This window comes from Oncorhynchus nerka, linkage group LG23, assembly GCF_034236695.1.
Source record: "Oncorhynchus nerka isolate Pitt River linkage group LG23, Oner_Uvic_2.0, whole genome shotgun sequence".
NCBI classification, from domain to species: Eukaryota; Metazoa; Chordata; class Actinopteri; order Salmoniformes; family Salmonidae; genus Oncorhynchus; species Oncorhynchus nerka.
In genome coordinates, this window is record NC_088418.1 from 21350616 (window position 1) to 21373330 (window position 22715).

At 44.2% G+C, this 22715-nt stretch overlaps 1 protein-coding gene across 1 annotated transcript; it reads left to right on the forward strand.

Annotated features, from left to right (window-relative positions):
• Positions 1-14588: 14588 nt before the first annotated feature.
• On the forward strand, positions 14589-21842 carry LOC115106455 (homeobox protein MOX-1-like). Its single transcript, XM_029629220.2, has 3 exons — positions 14589-15575; positions 19694-19860; positions 21026-21842. The coding sequence occupies exons 1-3, from the start codon at positions 15086-15088 to the stop codon at positions 21146-21148; spliced, it is 780 nt and encodes a 259-aa protein (XP_029485080.1). The 5' UTR covers positions 14589-15085; the 3' UTR covers positions 21149-21842.
• The last annotated feature ends 873 nt before the right edge of the window (positions 21843-22715 follow it).

A 22715-nucleotide genomic window follows, 5' to 3' on the forward strand; every position in this document is an offset into this window, starting at 1 on the left:
ATGGATCTACAAACCGGTTAGCCTCTATAAAGTATTTGGATGTATTTGCAGTGTGATTATTGTGTGCTCTGTGTAATTACTTTGTATTTTCCAATACTAACTGAATGGTGAATGAATGTATTTACAGTCAATCAATTGCAGTCAATAAGCTCAGCATTTAACATCATAGTACCCTCCAAACTCGTCATTAAGCTCAAGACCCTGGGTCTCGACCCCGTCCTGTGCAACTGGGTCCTGGACTTTCTGACGGGACGCCCCCAGGTGGTGAGAGTAGGAAACAACATCTCTACCCCACTGATCCTCAACACTGGGGCCCCACAAGGGTGCGTTCTCAGCCCTCTCCTGTACTCCCTGTTCACCCATGACTGCGTGGCCATGCACGCCTCCAACTCAATCATCAAGTTTGCAGACGACACATGTATTTACAGTCAATCAATTAATCAATACAGCGTGATTATTGTGTGTTCTGTGTAATTCCTTTGTCTTTTCCAATACTAACGGAATGGTGAATGTCTGTCATTTTGTCTTCTTTCGTATGTGAGAAGATACATTTTTTCTTAGGGGAAGGAAAACGTTTATTTTACATCCTGTATATTTGAACAAAATTCAACTCCAGTTTTAAATTGCAAGGATTAACCTAGCTATATTACAGGAAAATACTGTAATTATATCAAGATGCAGACTGCCCAAATAAGCTCTCTTTATTGAGAACTCTAATAGGCTAATTTGGGTTTACATGGAAGAATAACTTAATTCTCCATTTGGAGCATCATATTATCTGAGCCAACACTTAAATGTGGGACTGCAGAATCCCATAATGTCCCATACAAAGAAATATGTGGTCAGATAAAAGAGGGACATCTTCACCTTTCCTGACAAGATCTGCTTCGTTATGGAACAACCATAAATGCAAATTAGGAGGAAAGTGTCACGTGTTGACGCTGGAGAGACGAAGCAGGTACGGGGAGTAAAACATTTAATAAAGACGGACAAGGAACGAGACAGGAACCGCGTCAGCAAACTAATAACACAGACAGAAGACAATCAATGCAGCAGTGGGAACAGAGCAGGGAACTGACAAATATAGGGGAGGAAATGAACTCATCAGCGTTATTGGTCTCACCTGGACTCACTTATCACCTATAAGTGAATCCAGGTGAGTCCAATAATGCTGATGCACATGACGAGGGATGGCAGGTGTGCGTGATGGATGGCAGGAGTGCGTGATGCAGGGCAACCTGGCGCCCTCAAGCGCCAGGGGGAGGGAAGAGTGGGAGCCGATGTGACAGAAAGGTCTGGAAAGAGTGGGATAGGTTTTGTTTTAGTCTCGATACTAATACATTTCACTTTTGCTTTTAGTGTCAACTTGAATTTGAGTGTGGCTGTGGAAGACTGATCCCTTCATGATGTATGCAAGTGGCTGAGTACCAATGATCTCCGTGATTCCATCCCATCAAGGTTCACAATCTGTCTGAAGAATGCCAACTCTATTCAATTGTCCACATAGCAACAAACATACTTTCTCTGTGTCCAGACTACTCACATATCTTGGCCTCTATCACCAGCATGAAACACATTTTCTAATTAAATGTGGACTTAATGGGTGTGGGAAAACAAAGAGATGTTTCAGCGCCTATCGGTCACACATCTACCGAAACCACAGAGAGCTTTTAAGCGCCAACTTAGATGAGAATTGCCCTCATGATTAATTTGAGACTGGAACTGATCCCATTGAAGATGGCTTGAATGATGTAGAGAGTCTGCCAGAGGCTGAACATGTTCAAGCCACAGACATCAACACTGAGCAGCTAATTGAAGTCCTCAAAAAGAATATCTGTTTATTATTTTTGAAAATCAGGGAAGAACACTGCATCCCAGCTACGGTACAGATTAGCATTGTACAGTGATGCCCTCAGGTTCCACCTTATAAATAAGCAAATAAGTGTGGATGAAAATGACAATCTCAGGGACTTGCTTAAAAACTCTGCAGTATTTGAGGAATGCATTAGATGGTGGATGCTGGAGCATTACTGTGTGGGTGAATTGGGCACGGTCAGGCCCAATGAAGTACCCCTGAGCAACAAAGAAGGTAATAATACAAGGTCATTTCAATACATCCCATTGGTCCGCATACTGCAAAAAATAACAAGGAATGACGAGGTCTGTGCCACCTTGAATCAAGACCAAAAGCCACATGAAATTCCGATAGACTTTACTGACAGTGAATTGTTCAAATCAAATCCCACCCTAACAAAGCAGAGCCTCCGTCTGCAGTTCTATCACAGGAGGTTGGTGGCACCTTAATTGGGGAGAATGGGTTTGTGATAATGACTGGAGCGGAACCAGTGGAATGGTATCAAATACATCAAACACATGGTTTCCATGGTTTCCAGGTGTTTGATGTCATTCCATTGGCTCCGTTCCGGGCCATTATTATGAGCCGTCCTCCCTTCACCAGCCTCCACTGAGTTCTATGTAGATGAATTTGAAGTTGAAAAAACAAAAGCTTCCGAGGCACAATCAAAACAATCTCAGCAAATATTCTCTCCTCACATGAGCAAAACATTTCCTCTGGTCGCATTTGTTTCCTCTGCTTGACTACCAAGGGGGGACATTTACTAAAAAATCACTGAAGAGGAATTCACCATGCGTTACAAAGACAACTACAAGTACCATATGCAGGCTGCGGGAAAAAATCCAGACAAATCATCGATGTGTGGCATCAAAAAAAGCCTGTTCCTTCTCTTAGCTGAATCATGTGCCTTCTCCAATTACCCATCTGTTTCCACCAGACGTATTGCATGACCTTCATGAGGGCATCATACCAACAGTGCTCAGACTAGTGCTGCAACGACTGGTTCAAGAGAAGCAAATGACACTTGCCCAGATTAACTACAGTGCCTTGCGAAAGTATTCGGCCCCCTTGAACTTTGCGACCTTTTGCCACATTTCAGGCTTCAAACATAAAGATATAAAACTGTATTTTTTTTGTGAAGAATCAACAACAAGTGGGACACAATCATGAAGTGGAACGACATTTATTGGATATTTCAAATTTTTTTAACAAATCAAAAACTGAAAAATTGGGCGTGCAAAATTATTCAGCCCCTTTACTTTCAGTGCAGCAAACTCTCTGCAGAAGTTCAGTGAGGATCTCTGAATGATCCAATGTTGACCTAAATGACTAATGATGATAAATACGATGATAAGTACTACTACTAGCCTGTTTAAACAGCCATCACCACGCATACATGGTTCAACACAGTCAACAATGGATTGCTATAAGGCCTGGTGAGGAGATGGATTTCCATTCCATTAGATGGATACAGGGACCCAGACAGAAGAGTGTCCATTCTACTCCACCCCTGGATTACAGTTAGTGAAAATCTATTGATTTATTAACTTATTGAGCACAACACACTTTTGTTTCTATTCTGCTATGCACTGACTAGAACACTGACACCAAATTGATGGAGAGACGTTGATGTCATTGGACCGAAGAATGGTGGAGCAACTCATTCCAATAACCCAAAGATCGACTCAACTTCACAAAATGAATGCTCTTTTTGTTTCTTTCTGAGCCTGAAAGCACAAAAATAACTGTATCATTGTTAGTTCACAGCTGCAGCAAACAGCCCAGCAAAATGGCACACCGATTGGCCTTCAGCATGACATATCAACTGGCCAGCAACAGGACACATCAATCAGCCAAAGAGTCTGGCCACCTGTGTTTAGACTTCCAGGATTTCCAGCCGTATTCAAATTAAAACGGGGAGGAAATAAATTGCGATGATCTCCATCGCCCTACTGTGGAGGTCTCGGATTGTGCAGGTGTTGTTCGAACTTCATGTGTACCTACACTTGGTGAGTATAGTTATGTAGTACACTGATCTTAGCTTAATGTTAAGGATGTAAGTTCCTCGATCATAAATCCTAGTGCTTTTTGTGTGCGCGTACTCTTCTCCATACAGTTGTCATAATCACTGCAGCTGATAGCATAGCACATACTCAACCTTTACTTGATGATAATCAACGCCATCAATCAATGTCATTTGTATTACAAACAGAATTGCTCATCTACATGTAACATTGTATGTTTCTCGTTTGCTTTATTAGGTAACCCGCTACCCGGCAATACATGGATGTGTGCACGGCGCTCATTCAAAAGTACCCCTCGTTGAGAGACCAGACAGGGAAGTGATATGTAAGAATTTTACAGTTTTTCTACTCATTAATTCACACTAATAAACTTTTAACACCATTGTGCATACCCACACCATTAATGTGCTGGCTGGCATATTTTCGTCTCACATTGTTAAACCATCACATTTCCAGGAGCATAACAAGACCGTCTTCAGTCTGCTCCTCTGATCTCAGTCCCGATAATCCATCATGGCATTTCTCCTCTCCACATTTTTATCATGGCACGGCATTATAAAGAAAAAATACAAAAAAGAACGGCAGCCGCTTGCTCACGTTGCACAAGTACAGGAAATGCAGAAGAGGTTTGGGAGGGAAAAAAATAAGCCCAAATTACACCAAATATTAAGACCAGATTTTGAATAGCCACGGTAAGCACATACAAATAATTACCCACATTCAGTGTGTCAAAGTCAAACCGCTGATCCCGGATCAGTTTTTAAGATCATAAATACTATTGTATGGACAGGTGGGGACCTGGCCCTAGATCAGCACTCTGAGATGCTTTGTGAATACTGCACGTTTTGCATTTTTTTATCGACTTTGATCGTGTTTGACGCTGTATGTAAAAAATAATTGATCCATATTTATATTTGATATTCAAACTGAGACTGAGGATCCCTTCAGTCAGAAGTTACATGTTGAAAAGATGCAGGAGGAGTGCCAAAACAAGAGACGGATAAGTTCCCTACAAGACCACATGAAAAAGACTTTTTTATAAAACAACAAGGCATCAACGCCATCTTAAAACAGTACCCGGCACTCTGTTTTGTCGGCCAATGTAAGTAGACAAAAAGTCTGATGGAAAGAAATGGTAAAAAGCATAACTAATGTAACATAGCCAAGTAATGTCATCTGAATCCAAGAGATATTGATGATGAATTAGAAACAAATTGACTTCAGTGCAGAAACGGAGAGGAGGGGTGTGGCAGTGGAGTTGATGAATCTCTACACGACGGCACTTCTCTCACAAACGGAGGAAGCTCCCTAAGGTTATTTTCTTAACTTTACTGCATGTACCCTTAACAGAATGGAGCCATTCTAAATTTATTTATTCTTATCCAGCCTTTGTATTGCACTCCCATTTAAGGTCGGAAGGTCACTGCAGCCATTTTGCTCCTCCCCTACCTTTTCAAAGAAGATCCGAGTGGGCTGTACGTCACAGACATGGTATTATTTCCAAGCAGAAGAATAAATGAATGCAAATATAGTAGTACTGTGTAAGGTGTGCTGTGCTCAGTTGTTAACTTACTGTTTGAAATATGACATGAGTAACCTTCATTTAAAAAATGCGTACTTCTTCAGTGTGTTAAGTTCCCATTCACCTACCATAAGAATAGAGATCCATTTGCGGATGAGAGCCACATCCAACTCTTCCTGGATGGAGAGGAGCGACTCACTGAAGAGCAGGATCTCGCCATCACGGTTGACAACTCCATTGTGTCCTCCTCCCAGAGCGCTAAGAACCTTGGCGTGATCCTGGACAACGCCCTGTCGTTCTCAAATAACATCAAGGCGGTGGCCCGTTCCTGTAGGTTCATGCTCTACAACATCCGCAGAGTACGACCCTGCCTCACACAGGAAGCGGCGCAGGTCCTAATCCAGGCACTTGTCATCTCCCGTCTGGATTACTGCAACTCGCTGTTGGCTGGGCTCCCTGCCTGTGCCATTAAACCCCTACAACTCATCCAGAACGCCGCAGCCCGTCTGGTGTTCAACCTTCCCAAGTTCTCTCACGTCACCCCGCTCCTCCGCTCTCTCCACTGGCTTCCAGTTGAAGCTCGCATCCGCTACAAGACCATGGTGCTTGCCTACGGAGCTGTGAGGGGAACGGCACCTCAGTACCTCCAGGCTCTGATCAGGCCCTACACCCAAACAAGGGCACTGCGTTCATCCACCTCTGGCCTGCTCGCCTCCCTACCACTGAGGAAGTACAGTTCCCGCTCAGCCCAGTCAAAACTGTTCGCTGCTCTGGCCCCCCAATGGTGGAACAAACTCCCTCACGACGCCAGGACAGCGGAGTCAATCACCACCTTCCGGAGACACCTGAAACCCCACCTCTTTAAGGAATACCTAGGATAGGATAAAGTAATCCTTCTCACCCCCCCCCCCTTAAAAGATTTAGATGCACTATTGTAAAGTGGCAGTTCCACTGGATGTCATAAGGTGAACGCACCAATTTGTAAGTCACTCTGGATAAGAGCGTCTGCTAAATGACTTAAATGTAAATGTTAAATGTAGGAGGATGGGGGTCCGTTTCCTTTTTAATACTGAGTATGCAGTATCAGGGAAAAGCACTATGCTGTTCATTCAGAAATGTGTTCTGGGAATTGATGTGGGGGGTAAATTAACAACAAATGTTGTACTAATGGCCAACTTTTTGCTGTAGAGCGGGATAAGGGAGACTAGAGATTTCTGTGATGTCTGCAAATTAGATTTCTGGGACTTTTAAAGTCAATCAAATTAATTTGTGATTTTACAAGATCACCTCTCAATCTTATTTGTATTATAATTGTTAATAGTATTATTATAATTGTTAATAGTATTATTATAATTGTTAATATTATTATTATTCATAACAGAATACATGGGACATAATACATATGTAGGAACCATAGGAACCTTGACACCCTAAAAGGTTATTTGAGGAAACCTTTTAAAGCTTCCTCAGGGAAAAGGTTCCTGGAAGCACCTTTGCGGGTTCCGCCGGTGTTGCACTCTGAGGAACCCCTAAAGGTACCTCCAGAAACCTTTTTATTTTTAGAGTGTAGGCTATCATGTCTCTGTGTAAGGGAGGATGTACGGCCAGAGTTGGTCATGACACATAGAAGAACGAGAGGCACAGAGCCAGTCTTAGAATCAAGATAGAGAGAAAGAATTGAGTGAGAGAGAGAGCATTTAGAGAGAGACAATTGACAGAATTGAGAGAGAGGGGGAGAGAGGGAATTGAGTGAGTGAGTGATGACAGGAGTGAGTGATGACAGGAGTGAGTGATGACAGAAATGAGAGAGAGAGACTGTGAGAGAGAGAGACTGAGAGAGAGAGAGAGAGAGAGAGACTGTGAGAGAGAGAGAGACTGTGAGAGAGAGAGAGACTGTGAGAGAGAGAGAGAGAGAGAGAGAGAGAGAGAGAGAGAGAGAGAGAGAGTGTGTGAGAGAGTGAGTGAGAGAGTGAGTGAGTGATGACAGAAATGAGTGATGACAGAAATGAGAGAGAGAGAAAGCGCAAATTTTGAAAATTGAAAGACAATTGAGAGATGAAACAATCCAATGCATACAGTATATGGCGCCGGAGGAGCTGGCTGCCGTTTTACCGTCTCCTAACCAGTTGTGTTATTGTGTGTGTGTTTTTTCATGTTATTTGTAACTTATTTTGTACATAATGTTTCTGCCACCTTCTCTTATTACCAAAAAGAGCTTCTGGATATCATCTATATTTTTAGAATCTGTCTATTTACCGCCACAAACCAATGCTGGCACTAAGACCACATTCAGTGGGCTGTATAAAGCCATAAGAAAACAGGAAAACTCTCACCCAGAGGCGGTGCTCCTAGTGGGCAGGGATTTTAATCCAGGGAAACTTAAATTCCTTTTACCTCATTTCTACCAGCGTGTTAAATGTGCAACCAGAGGAAAACAAACTCTAGACCACCTTTACTCCATACACAGAGACAGGTACAAAGCTCTCCCTCCCCCTCAATTTGGCAAATCTTACCATAAATCTATCCTCCTGATTCCTGCTTACAAGCAAAAACTAAAGCAGGAAGCACCAGTGACTCTCTCAATACAGAAATGTCAGATGACGCAGATGCTAAGCTACAGAACTCTTTTGCTAGCACAGACTGTAATATGTTCTGGGATTCTTCTGATGGCATTGAGGAGTACACCACATCAGTCACTGGCTTCATCAATAAGTGCATCAATGATGTCATCCCCACAGTGAACGTACGTACATACCCCAACCAGAAGCCATGAATTACAGGCAACATCCGCACTGAGCTAAAGGGTAGAGCTGCCGCTTCAAGGAGCGGAACTCTAACCCGGACGCTTATAAGAAATCCTGCTATGCCCTCTGACGAACCATCAAACAGAGAACGCATCAATACAGGACTAAGATTGAATCAAACTACACAGGGTCCAACGTTCATAGGATGTGGCAGGGCTTGCAAACTATTACAGACTACAAAGGGAAGCACAGCCGTGAGCTGCCCAGTGACACGAGCCTACCAGACGAGCAAAATTACTTCTCTGCGCGCTTCGAGGTAAGCAACACTGAAACATGCATGAGAGCATCAGCTGTTCCGAACGACTTTGTGATCAAGCTCTCTGATGTGAGTAAGACCTTTAAACAGGTCAACATTCACAAGGCCGCAGGGCCAGACGGATTACCAGGACGTGTACTCCAATCACACGCTGACTAACTGACAAGTGTCTTCACTTACATTTTCAACCTGTCCCTGACTGAGTCTGTAATACCAACATGTTTCAAGCAGACCACCATAGTCCCTGTGCCCAAGAACACTGACATTACCTGCCTAAATGACAACTGACCCGTAGCACTCACGTCTGTAGCCATTAATTGTTTTGAAAGGCTCGTCATGGCTTACATCAAAACCATATTCCCAGAAACCCTAGACCCACTCTAATTTGCAAACCGCCCCAACAGATCCACAGATGATGCAATCTCTATTGCACTCCACACCCACCTAGACAAAAGGAACACCTACGAGAGAATGCTATTCATTGATTACAGCTCAGCATTCAACACCATAATGCCCTCAAAGCTCATCACTAGGCTAAGGACACTGGGACATAACACCTCCGTCTGCAACTGGATCCTAGGCTTTCTGACTGGCCACCCCCAAGTGGTAAGGTTAGGTAACAACACATCTGCCACACTGATCCTCAACGCGGGGGCCCCTCGGGGGTGCGTGCTCAGTCCCCTCCTGTACTCCATGTTCACCCATGACTGCATGGTAAGGAACGACTTCACCACCATCATTAAGTTTGCCGACGACACAACAGTGGTATGCCTGATCACCGACAACGATGAGACAGCCTATAGCGAGGAGGTCAGAGACCTGGTCGTGTGGTGTCAGGACAACAACCTCTCCCTCAACGTGATCAAGACAAAGGAGATGATTGTGGAATACCGGAAAAGGAGGACCAAGCACGCCCCCATTCTCATCGACGGGGATGTAGTGGAGCAGGTTGAGAGCTTCAACTAACATGGTCCAAAAACACCAAGACAGTCATGAAGAGGGCACAACAAAGCCTATTCCCCCCCAGGAAACTGAAAAGATTTGGCATGGGTCCTCAGATCCTCAAACTTCTACAGCTGCACCATCGAAAGCATCCTGACTCTATACCAGGCGGTGTCAGAGGAAGGCACTAAAAATGGTCAAATACTCCAGCCTCCCTAGTCATAGACTGTTCTCTCTGATACCGCACAGCACACGGTACGGTACCGGAGCGCCAAGCCTAGGTCCAAGGGGCTTCTTAACAGCTTCTACTCCCAAGCCATAAGACTCCTAAACAGCTAATCAAATGGCTACCTGGACTATTTACATTGTCCCACCCCCTCTTTTACGCAGCTGCTACTCTGTTTATAATCTATGCATAGTCACTTTACCTCTACCTACATGTACATATTACTTTGAATAACCTGTGCCCCCCGCACATTGATTCTGTACCGGTACCCCCTGTATATAGCCTTGCTACTGTTATTTTATGCTCTTTAATTATTTGTTATATTTCTATTTTTCTTATTTTTTTCATTTTTACCCTTGTTTTTTTTATGTAACACTTGTTTTTCTTAAAACTACATTGCTGGTTAAGGGCTTGTAATTAAGCATTCCACTGTATTCGGTGCATGTGACAAATAACATTTGATTTGTATCAAAATTTGGTATTTGACACATGCAGTATTTTCAAACAGAAAATCACCTAGAGGCACGCAACAACCTAACATCCAATCAGGTAGAAGAAATGCATATACCGTACAGTAATCACCTCCCCTTCAGCGTCAAACACCTTCTAGACATAAAGGACCTAAAGAAGGACACTATCTCCACCTGAACAAGAGATGAGAGAGCTTTTTTCCCCCCAGTCTCAGTAGATAGAAAAACTAGACCACTAAAGTGAATCACTGACTGTCTGTACAGAGCAGGAGACACACAGACCCAAGTCCACAGAGACACCAACAGGATGCCGCAGCTCTGACACAGCGGCCCCTTTACACAGCACTCAGATGTGGAGATATAAAATTAAAATATGGCATGTTCTGCTGCTACAGTAAAGCATGAAGGAAGGGATTATTGGGAGTGGGAGTGGGAGTGGGAGTGTGTGTGTGTGTGTGTGTGTGTGTGTGTGTGTGTGTGTGTGTGTGTGTGTGTGTGTGTGTGTGTAATTCCGTCTGTGCACAGAATTACAGCATAGCACTGAGGGCATTGGCACGGGAGATTGGCCAGCTCTGCCCCTGCATGGTCTCGTGGGTTATAAACCCAACCCTGGGTGTTTGTTAGTGTTTAAATGAAAGAAGTGTTTGACCCAGTGAGGGTGTTCCCTGTTGGGCTATTTGTTGGCCCAGGCTGATCCTGAGAACCCTGTGAGGAACAATCTCAGTCCGCCTCTTCAAAGTGTCCAGCCCCCAAGCAGGAAGTCCAGCCCGGTGCTGTTTTGAACATGACGAGAACAGACAGACACAGAGACAGACAGACAGGAAGGAAGGTATTCCATGAACACGCAATGCTACTGTCCACAACACCCACCCACTCCCACCAGCCAGCCAGGCCAATGGGGGTGATTCCAAAGAGCCCACAACTATTTATTGTGATTTATTTAGCATTTCAAGCTGTCCTACAGCCAATCTGATCAGAACCAGCTGAGGTGAGATGGCTCTTGTTTCCTGCGAATGCATCCAAAATGGCATCCTATTCCCTACAGTATAGTGCACTCTCTCTTCCTCTCTCTATCCTCATACTGATCTATGGGCCCTGGTCAAAAGTAGTGCATTAAATAAGGAATAGAGTGCCATTTGGTACACAGCCTGTGTGTTGGAGGCTGGATGAAAGAGGTAGCGGAAACCACTGAACAGATCTGAGATCAGACTGACACTGACGCCTACCCACACCATGACATGAAATAGAGCCAGAAACCACTGAACAGATCTGAGATCAGACTGACACTGACGCCTACCCACACCATGACATGAAATAGAGCCAGAAATGTACATATTTTTTGGTGTAGGTTGTAAAAGTTTGATAAATGTTAGTGTATGGTTTTTTGTAGTTTGGGCTATCTGCTTTAGATACAGAAGGAGGGAGTATAGACAGGATACTGTACGTCTATGTGTTTGCATGAACTCTAAGTACAGGGCACCAGTTTCACAGCCTTACTTTACATCATCCACGTTCATGTCAAATATTTGCATTCTGAAAAATATGCTGTAAAAGAAACAGCCTCAACACTCCACACTGGACATCCAACCAAGTATAATTCCTCCTGCCCTTTATATCAAAGCACCCTTCAACAAACATTCAATATTACTGAGCTAATCGAGTTCATTGGTGAATTAATTCCCTGTCAAATATAGGAGAAAATCCCCCTTTTTAACGGGAGCTGAACTGTCAGTCTGTCCGCTGTACCGGCTGTGACCACTAGAGGACACTGTTCATTTACTTTGCTCTGTGATGCTCTAACTTCCAAAGACGAAAGTCCTGTCCAGTAACAGCTCCTATCCCACTACCCACTTGGCACATGTATATTTCTGGGCCAGGTGGAACTATCATAACCTCTCAGCTACAGGTTGTCACAGTTTTATGTTGTTTGGATATCATATTTGTTTGATATTCCCTAGGGTGGTTTGTTCCACAAGTATGTTTCCTCACTTTTGATTTGTCTGTCCTGAAGTAGCCAACTGTAGCAATGTGCTCAGACTCTCAAAGATGTTGTGTTGAATTGTAGAGCAACTTCTTAACCATACCGAACTCTCATGTTATTCATTGTGTATGGTTTAGGTGACCTGTAGCATACTTGCTGTTTTGGAACTCTTGGCATGTGCCCTCTGGTAAGTGATACTCTGGGATGTCAGTCAGTGTTGTAGACAGGCTAATCTACTGAGTGTACACTGTGGCTACCGTGTGAGCTGGCTTCACAGTGACTGTTTGGGTCAGTATTGTAAAGAGTTACAGGGTCTGACATTATTACGATCTGATTTGATCTGATGCCTTACTCTACCCACTACCCACTTCATGTAGATCTCAGGTATAAGCCACATATTACCTGTGTACTATCTGATCGGTGTGACCACAACTCTACTACTGTATTACAGTAGTGGCCTCGATAAGGCCTCTCTCAGAGGACCAGCAGCAGAGATAAGGCCTTGGCTCCCACAGTAGGGAGCCCAGAGAACCTAGTGTAGTATGGGTCAGTATGGGTCATCCTGTCAGCCAGCAGGGACTGATGGAGGGACTAATCCCACTGTTGCCCGGACGATGGGTCAGATGAAACAGGAAAACTCCTGCTCTTCCCCCGACTGGTTTAATTTGACATTTACATTATTTAGCAGATGCTCTTATCCAGAGTGACTTACAGGAGAAATTAGGGTTAAGAGCCTTGCTCAAGGGCACATTTTTAATCCTATATTTTTAACCTAGTTTGCTCGGGGGTTCGAACCAACAACCTGGCCCAACGGTCTTAACCGCTAGGCTACCTGCTTGAGTGACTTGAGTGACTTACACATGAGCGCACACACACACATACAATAAATATGCATCCTGGGAATAGGAATTATGGGAATTAGGGTTGAACCATAGTAGTTGGTTGATTTGATTAGCCCAAATGGTACAGATTTAAATGGCTGCTAGATTTTTACACTGTAGCTAAAACCAATAGCTAAACGTACTTATTACACACACACACACACAAAGATGGCCCCTGGTCTGACCACAAATGCCGTCTAACCTTTGCACCCTGCGGTTCGTTATGGCCCAGATTGCCAGTAAAAAGGGGATGCTTCATGGCTCAACTATTCGCTGGGTAAATGGAAAGAGGTTGTATGTGACCTGAGACACTTCATGGTCCCACTGAGGCAGGCTGTGTGTGTGTGTGTGTGTGTGTGTGTGTGTGTGTGTGTGTGTGTGTGTGTGTGTGTGTGTGTGTGTGTGTGTGTGTGTGTGTGTGTGTGTGTGTGTGTGTGTGTGTGTGTGTGTGTGTGTGTGTGTGTGTGTGTGTGTGTGTGTGTGCGTGCGTGCGCGTGTGTGTGTGGTGCGTATCAGACAGTGGTGAGGTCCGCTGAGAAAGGTCGGGTCAGTAGGAGGACAGAGAGAAGTCTCATCTCAGGTTTACTCAGAAACATTCTGTTCTCTTCTGTGGACATGTGGATGTGTAACATTAGTGGAATTGAAATGAAATTGAAAGTGCAATACGGTACTTTGAGGATGAATTTATATATTTTTTCGATTCAATTTTTAAATACAATAATAACTCAGGAGATACAATACCATGATCAAGGGCTTTTAGTAGTTTATGAATCTGGTTTTTCTGATTTAAATCGACTTTATTATAAACAAACATGTATCTTTTTTGTTATTCCTTTTTATCTTTCACTACTCAGAAAATATTGAGCAAACAGAAGCTGTTGACAGAAGTGTCACAGTGTGTCACAGTAAAAAAAAATATGTGCGAAACATAGCACAGTGTAGCCACAATCAATCAGATACTGTGAAAAAAATCTAACTGTAAAAAGTAAACCTACATTATGACATTATTTTCCAAGATAATACACAGTAAGAAAATATGAATTGGACAATTTAAAATCTAAAATACTGCTCTGAAATCCCGTATTCCATACTCAACACGTGTGAGAATCATTAGCTACTAAATCAATTTATCACCCAAACACTAAATGGAATCCTGCCAGGCCAATTAGGCTGTATAGTACACACACCTCAAGGCTAAAGACATATACAGAAGCATGAAGCTATTTCTGAGAGAAACAGTTTTTAGATTGTAGAAGACAGACTGGGAACCAGGGGTGTAGAGAGAACGCGTGGAGGTCAACTTTCCTCTAAAGAGTGTAGGGCTAAAATGATGTGTCAAAAAACACTGAGTAGAATAATTAGCCGCTGGACCTTGACTCTCATGTGTGTTTTACAGACAATGTCTCTTAAAAGAGCGACGCATCTGGAAAGGCCATTAGATGTGCATATAACATTTCTACTGTGATTAATAGTTGATGAGGCGGGGTTGGTGGGGTTGGTCGCAGGTTACCCACATGTGGCTGCCAGGGCTCCTCCTCTTCAAGCTCAGGTTACACACTCTTACCCACCTATGTGTTTAAAAGGGAGGAGGGACCACTTGTCAGGAATGTCTTAGAACTGTGAAAACAGCCAGCCCAGTCGGCAGGGAGTGTGTCAGTGTGTGTGCAGACGCAGGGGCTAACCTAACACTCCTCTAGCAGCACAGCTAGTCAGATCATTTGTCCACTCGCCAGTGTGTCTGAGAGTGTGTGTGGAGTCTTGAGGAGCTGCTCTCTACGACGTCACACACACGAGAGGGAGACCCACTAAGCAGAGGAAGGTCTCCATCCTTACACATTGGACTGAGGACAGTCAACAAGCCACGGTCAGTGACAGACAGACAGACAGAGTAACTTCTTCCAGAGTTGGATGTGCTGGGGAGATGATGTGCTTTTGAAACCAACAAGCTGAAGTGGATATTAACCCCGTATTGACAGAACCGGAGAACTCTCTGAAGGGACTTTCAGCTCTCAGCAAGGACCTCACTCCAGAAGAGAGAGAGAGAGAGAGAGAGTGTGTGTGTGTGTGTGTGTGTGTGTGTGTGTGTGTGTGTGTGTGTGTGAGCATTTATTGGTGTGTATCATCATGGATCAGCCAGCCAGCAGCTGCATGCGGAGCGCCCACCCCGGCAGCCCCATTTGGGGGTGCGTGAGGAACCCTCACCCCGGAGCAGGGCTCCAGTCCCCCTACCAGCAGGCCCCCTTCTCCCTGCACCAGAAGCCTGAGTTCCTGGCCTACACAGACTTCTCCACCTCCTGCCTGGTTCCCGCGCCCCACGCCAGCTTCCCCCGCGACGACAGACTCTACCCAGAGCCCCATGCGGGCTTTCAGAGGGCCGACTGGCAGTTCCCCCAGTGTGAGACGCGGGGCCGGGGGCAGGAGGCCTGTCCGGTGGAGCCCGTGGCGGTGGGTGGTGAAGGAGTGGTGGGGGGCGTAGCGGGGGAGATAGACAGCACAGGTGGGGACAGGCTGCCAGGGGCAGTGGCCGGGTGTCTTGAGGGGGAGTACTCGCCACAGAGCATGGCATCGGCCGACACAGAGAAGAAGAGCTCCAAGAGGAAGAGAGACATAGCAGGTGAGTCAGTGATAAGCCAAGATGGGATCAGTTGGGCTGCTGGTAAATACCATGACTGGAAAGATGTGGAAAAAGATACCACTTCAGTAGGCCTACATAGAATGCAAATATGAGTCAAATGCCGTGCAGAGACAGAAATTCAATCGCGCTTCTCAGATTCGACACATCCATTTGCACAAATCTATTTGTACAAACCCCTTTTCGTCATGAATACAAGAGAGAGATGTGATATTCTGCAGGGAAACTCTCACCAGACTACTCTATCAGTGGACAATGGTATCACATTCACTGCTGCCCATGTCATTGCTGGCAATGGGACAGAGTCTCTGTATCGGTTTCCTCACCAAAAGACAGTCTTGCCCTGGCGCCTGGACACGTAGGTATGCAAAAGGTGACGGCACGTTGTGTTCAAGAACATCCCGACTGGAACAGTTGCGTCCTCTCATTGTTTTTAAGCCTCTTCAAAAAATGTCAAATTTACCGTAAATCTTTGCTGCACGCGTGTGTCCTTTGTTTCAGGGAGACATGACAACTTTCAGGAAGCTGCTGGTATAAATCAACTGAGATGTTTGTCTGCAAAAAAACTCGCCATAGCTCATATTCTTGTGGTGCTACACGATGTGCGTCCATGAAAGCAAATATATCATTAGATTTCTTTACAAGCAATACCATTGCCAGCATTATAAGCAATATCAACATCGACAGGCAACTGTTTATTACTTGCAAGTGCCCATTGATAATTGATTGAAATATCTCATCGTTATCGATGATGTCACCTCATCAGACCAACCGGATACCACGTTTCTAGTACAGTAACTGATGTGCATGAAGTGCTAATTCCTGAAAGTCATACCATTTTTAATGACTTGCTGTTGAGTTAATAGCCATAGGAACGGTTTTCATTTGTCGTCTAGCTGTAGATGTGTTATTCAAATACCCTCCCAATTTCGTGCTAGCTGAATGAGAGGAAAAGCGAACCTGACTGTTTTCAGCACATCTGGTAAAAGCATTCCCCTCAGCTTTCAGCCACGCTATGGAAACCAAACCTGCCCTCTCTAGAACGGGAGAAATCTTTTGCAGATAAATGTATTACCTCCTCGATCAGAATTCCAGTGGCTATATTAGGATGGCCAAAACTGCGATGCAATACCCACGTTAGGAAAATCACGTAGGGCTTGGAGACATTCAATAAACGTGTCTAATTTAAGATCTCCTTCTTAGGGAACCAGACACTGGCCTTAGGCACTTAATTGGGGGAAATATAGATTTTTTCCCTTTTCTTGGGTTACCGTATTGCAGCCCTCCCTCAAACATGCCAGACCACGTCTGGTAAAATCTGTTGCCTGCAACCCCACTTTTACATTCTTCTCCATTGACATTTTCCTGTCGTTAAGCCGTAACAGAATATCCCACTGAACACACGCAACACGGTTGACCACTGTATAGACCCAGTATTTCATAGACGACCATTCAAACGTGCATTGAATACTTTGACCTAGAATTAGGAATATACCCTTAAGGCATTGATACAGGCTGCATTTCCACGAAGGACTTACCACACACCAGGGTGTCACCAGTGTTTAACGTTAGTGTGAGTTCTCGTGTTATTGCGTTTCCTTCAGGAGAGTGACACTAAAGACTTGTGTTCGAGCAGAATCCACAACCTCTGCCTCATCAAACAGAGAAGGTGTTAAAGTTCACAGTGAACCATTGTTATGTAAATGACAGCTGAAAAGTACCAGTGGCCTTGCCTTGGAACCAAGTCCGAGCAGGTCAGCTGGAGCCATGGCCCAGTGAGACACAGGTGCCGGGCCCACGTAGATGGAAATAAAAAAAAAGTCTGAGCGTTTTGGGTAAAACGCTGTGGCAACTCTCTAGAGAAAATTCAACAACAGTGCAACCATATTTAGGCATATAGCTCTATAATGATATGATTCACCTTTATTCCTACTTTCAACCATTTAAAAAGGTTCAACCTCTATTGGTGTGCAGCTTACGACATGTTTTGACTGAAGGAATGACAGGCCTCTCTACAGGTTGAATACGTTTTTATTAACCATTTGTAAGAAGTAGTTCAGAGATGCCCCGTTTAGTCTGACTCAAGCAGGGTGAGATATATCCAACTTCATTACAATAGCGATGCATTTTGAATGGTGTCTAATGAAATGCTTTTAAAATGATGCTTATCTTAGCCCTGTTGTAATAATACTGACAGATGTGTCCTTTTTTTTGTAACTAGATGTTTCTATCTTTAGAACAGTTTGATAATGCTGCTAAACCTGTTAGCATTTCAGGGGGATTTTTTAAGCATTTGCCTGACCACCATCTGGTTATCATTGTTCATTTATCAACTTTATAACAAACGGGCTGTAAACAATTTCAGTAAGAACATTAATAAACATATTACCACTCCAATATAAAACAAATTATGACACCCTTTAGTTTGACTGTTTAAAAAAAATAAACATATTAGAGGTGTATGAACCTTGGCCCACACTTCAATACATTAAATTATCATGTAATGAATTAAACAGTCATTTTAATTTCTGTTTAAGTCTGAGAAACCCTCACGTATTCACAACATTCTTAATTGAGTGTTAATTAAGACAAATTACTTTTGCACTGTCACCCCCCCCCCAATGGCAAATGCTGTTTGTGTTACGGAGGAGGAGTTTCTCCCCTTCAGTTTACGGGCTCTGGCTGTGCAGGATATTTATTGAGGCCGGGTTACTGAGGGCTGGTGTGTGTGCCTACTAAATCTGTTCTGCCAGGTGTTCAGCAAACTAAACCTGCTCTCACATCTACTCAGTTCCACCACAACAGACCAGAGCAGCACACTTGGAACACGTAGTCCTTAATGGGGTTTTAATTATAATAATTTGGCATTCTCAACATGAGGCATTATAGGCTACAGGTTGGTCTCTCTGAATGGGAGTCTTTTGACTAAGTTGTATAGACACACACCTAGACATCCACACACGCGCAGAGACGCATGCAAACAGACACACATGCAAGCACACACACACGCAGAAGGACCCGAGCAAAAATGCATATGCACACGCACACACATACACGCACACACACCCACACAGTGAATCTGGATCTGCCCAGTCACATCTGGACCAGGCACTGCAGTCCATTTCACAATCTGGCTCCATGCTCTGGCAAGCACAATGCAGAACTTCTCACTTTGACAAATTAGAACCATTTTCTCAAGATTACATCAGCAGCTAGTGTCGCTACCAATGCACAAGTATCATTCCATATCATATAAAGTCAAGATTTTTAACAAGGAATGATTAAGTGGCTTTCATGTAGTTTATGCACATTTCATTTTCACCAAGGTTACCAAGAGGAAAATAACTCTCAAAATCCCTACCAACCAAAAGCCTTTGTATTCCCTGTCGTACACATTTGTCATACACTCTTTTACTACCCTAAATAATCCAAGTGAACCAGTTAACACAATGCAGACGTACAGCACATGATTTCATAATTCCTCTTTCCTCTGCTCTGCTATATCGGTAAGAGTGCTTCCTATTTCCCAGAGGCTGGTGAGGCAAGGTGGCTGCCAGGTTGTGTGTGAGTTACTGTGCGATGGCCGTCAGCCTCCTCTCCTCTGGCCTAGAAGGGGATGTCTTCCCGTCTTCCCAGAGACACATACGTTTGAGCTGGACACGCCCCTGCCTTTGTTCTTAGAGGCTTTAACGATGTTCCGCTGCATTCCTCCCTAACTCAAGCCCTCTGCCGCCTGGTTCGGCGGTCCCCGTTGCAGGGCAGAGGAGTGTTGACTTGACCGGGGCATTGGTCGTTAGATAGTGTAACTCGGGGTGCATGGGAGTGGGACAGGTCAGGGTGGTCTCTCGCAGAGTGGTGGTCCGGTTGCTCTCTGAGTGTATACGACTAGAGCTCGGAGAGATTTGTTAGTTGAGAGGACCTCTGACCTCTTCTTTGTGAAATGGGCCTAATACCAGACAGACAAACCGCTCAACTGGTGTCCAAATTCAGTGCTAAACCAATATATGTGCACAGCATTTGACGGGATCATTTCTCAACACTACTGTACATCATAGCATAGTCATGAAATAACAACGGCGTCCTCTTCTTGTGTTCTCCAGATATTCAGGACTTCAAGGTGGGCTCTAACTGCAAAGCGAGGAAAGAGCGCACAGCGTTCACCAAAGAGCAGCTCCGGGAACTGGAAACGGAGTTCACCCACCATAACTACCTGACCAGACTGCGTCGCTATGAGATCGCTGTCAACCTGGACCTCACGGAGAGACAGGTAACAACACCTACACCAGAATGTTTCTACACAATGACAATATTTAGTGGTCTTATAAGCCTTCATTTTGTTTTAAAGGTATAGAAAGAATAGGTCTATGAAAAAGAGTCTCCAGTCTCCAGCCAATTGCCTGACAAACAAGAGAAGAGAGTCTGTTGATTGGATGAGAATGTGTGATTTGAAGGCCAATATTATTAACCACAAATTATTTTTAAAACGGACATAAAATGAACAGTGCTCTTGATATAGTGAGCTGGATCATAGTTGAAAACTTAGTTGAGTCTCTGCTGAAATTCTGTTACCTACAACTACAGACTCGTTGATACCACTCACCCTAATAGGTGTCCAACTGGTTTAATGTTGAAGCCTTCTCTTGTGATTGGGCAGCAGATCTTAGATCCAAGGCTAACTTTTAGAAGGGTTTGGCAGTCTGTCCTGTTCCTCTCCCTAGTTCCAGCCCCTGTGCCCACTCCCTCCTCTGCCCAATGAGCCCATAGTTTCTCAGTGGCCGCAAATAGCCTGCTCTAAGATGAATTTCCCAGGCCTCTGGTGCTCAAAGCCAGCTAGGTCCAAACCCTACACTCTGGGCTCTGAGTCCCATTGCAACTCTGGCTCAATAATTCTTTATGATTTTTTTTCCGATGCATCCTACATTGCTTGGCAGTTTCCGTTCCTTCTGTCACGAGAGGTAGACAGTATGAGACCAGGGGACAGTCTTCATAAAAATAGTGTGGGAACAGACTAGTCTGTCCCAGTGTTGCCATGGGGAATGCTGAGAGGGATGCACGGAGGTCAGCCCTCCCTTGAGCTCGTATGTAGGTTCCCGGTCGGTACAGAATGGCGGCGGACTGGGTCCAAGGAAATTATGTCATGGGTCATATTCATTGTGGTTATATAGTAGACTATAGTAATCTGTGGGCATTTAGCTACTGCAACCCACTAGGAGTGTGGTCCAAAACCTGAACTTAAGCTTTCCACTGAGACTGCACAGACTCTTCCACAAGCACCAAAAACAAACAAATGACTGACGTAGTCTCCAGTATTAAACAAAAAATATATTATTTCTTAATCATTTGTTCTTAATTGAAATTTTTTCAGGAAGTGCAGCAGCACCCTCAGCACCCCTACTTCCATTGTAGTGACACCTCCTGTCTATGTCCTGTAGGTGAAGGTGTGGTTCCAGAACAGGAGGATGAAGTGGAAGAGGGTGAAAGGAGGACAGCCTGCTTCCCCTAACGACCTGGAGACAGACGACATAGACTCTGCTGCCTCACCCAGCTCAGAGTGAGGGGAAACAGGCTGTCCTGATAGGAGAACCCCCCCCCCCCACCCACCCCCCCCAACACAAACATCCACAGAGAACACCAGCCATCTTATAATATCCCCGGAGAGTCGGCAGTCAGTCTGAACCCCAGTGTTTCCCCTTTTGTAAATACTGTAGTATTTGGTCTGACAAGGTCCAACGTCTTTTTTACCCTTCTCTGTTGAATGAGGACAATATTAGATCTAACTTGAAAGGGGTTGTAATATTTTCTATACCCATACAATCTAACTCTTGGAGCATTACTGCGATGGGAGTATTGGAATAAATAAATGAAGGAATGGATTCATCTTAGTGTAGACTGACTACATGTTGCAGTTTATCACCCTGCCCGAGTGAGCACTTGTAACTCAGCGATGACAAGTCTGTGATTTAGATTTTTTTTTTTGAGAACATCTCCTCAGTTCTCGATCCGTAGTCATGGTTGACTGCAGCCACCTGCGGACACTCAAACCGTTTCAGCGTCGCCAAACCTTAAGTGCCTCAAAAATCTGATTTTATTCAAAGTTGTGTTGTTACGTTTTCCTAGAATACACTTTTTCTGTCAAACAAGTTTGTCTTCTTTTTTTGTACTTTTCAGCTTTTTTCTTGCTTTTTTAACATTTGAAAGATATTGATGAAATTCAGATGTTGCCTATTGAAATCTGCTAAAATGAATAAATCATTTAAAAAAAAATACTTTGATAATTTCTTCCAACCAGCCACATGTGAGTTATGAAGTGACAGTGTATGAAGCGTCTTGGCTACATTATAGGACAGAACCAATGCTTGGCATTTACATGCTATTTAGTCAAATTTCTATTACAACTGTCTGCAGATCGTCTGTCGCTAAGGCAACTATATATTTTTTTATGTCACTGTGTGTGTGGTGTGTGTGGTGTGTGTGTGTGTGTGTGTGTGTGTGTGTGTGTGTGTGTGTGTGTGTGTGTGTGTGTGTGTGTGTGTGTGTGTGTGTGTGTGTGTGTGTGTGTGTGTGAGAGAGGGAGAAAGAGAGAGGGAGAAAGAGAGAGCAAGAGAGAAAGGGAGAGAGAGAGAAAGGGGGAGAGAGAGAGAGAGAGAGAGAGAGGGAGAGGGAGATATGGAGAGAGAAAGGGATATAGGTAGAGAAAGGGAGAGGGAGAGGGAAGGAGAGATAAAGGGAGAGAAAGGGAGAGAGAGAGGGAGAGGGAGAGCGAATGTAGAGCTAGCCTTATAATCTTCATTAATACCTCATGTGGTGTGGGGGGGACTTTCCTTTAGTAGGATCTGATTAAACTCATTTGCGCCCACACAAAACCTGGTGTATATTTTAAAAAGTCCTCTAGGATGTTTTTACACTGGGAAGTGGTTTGGTCTGGTGTTCTTCCTATTGCAATAAACCCTAAGAAGATCATTCTGGTAGAAAGAAATTGATCTGACGTGGTACTGACATGGGCATAAGTCGGCCTGCATTTGAATGACGCCATTCACTTTGCACACCATCATCATTGCCATTCCAATCAGCTCACAAAGTGCCATTAACCTGAGGTGGAATCTGGCTCCTAAAGCCCTATTT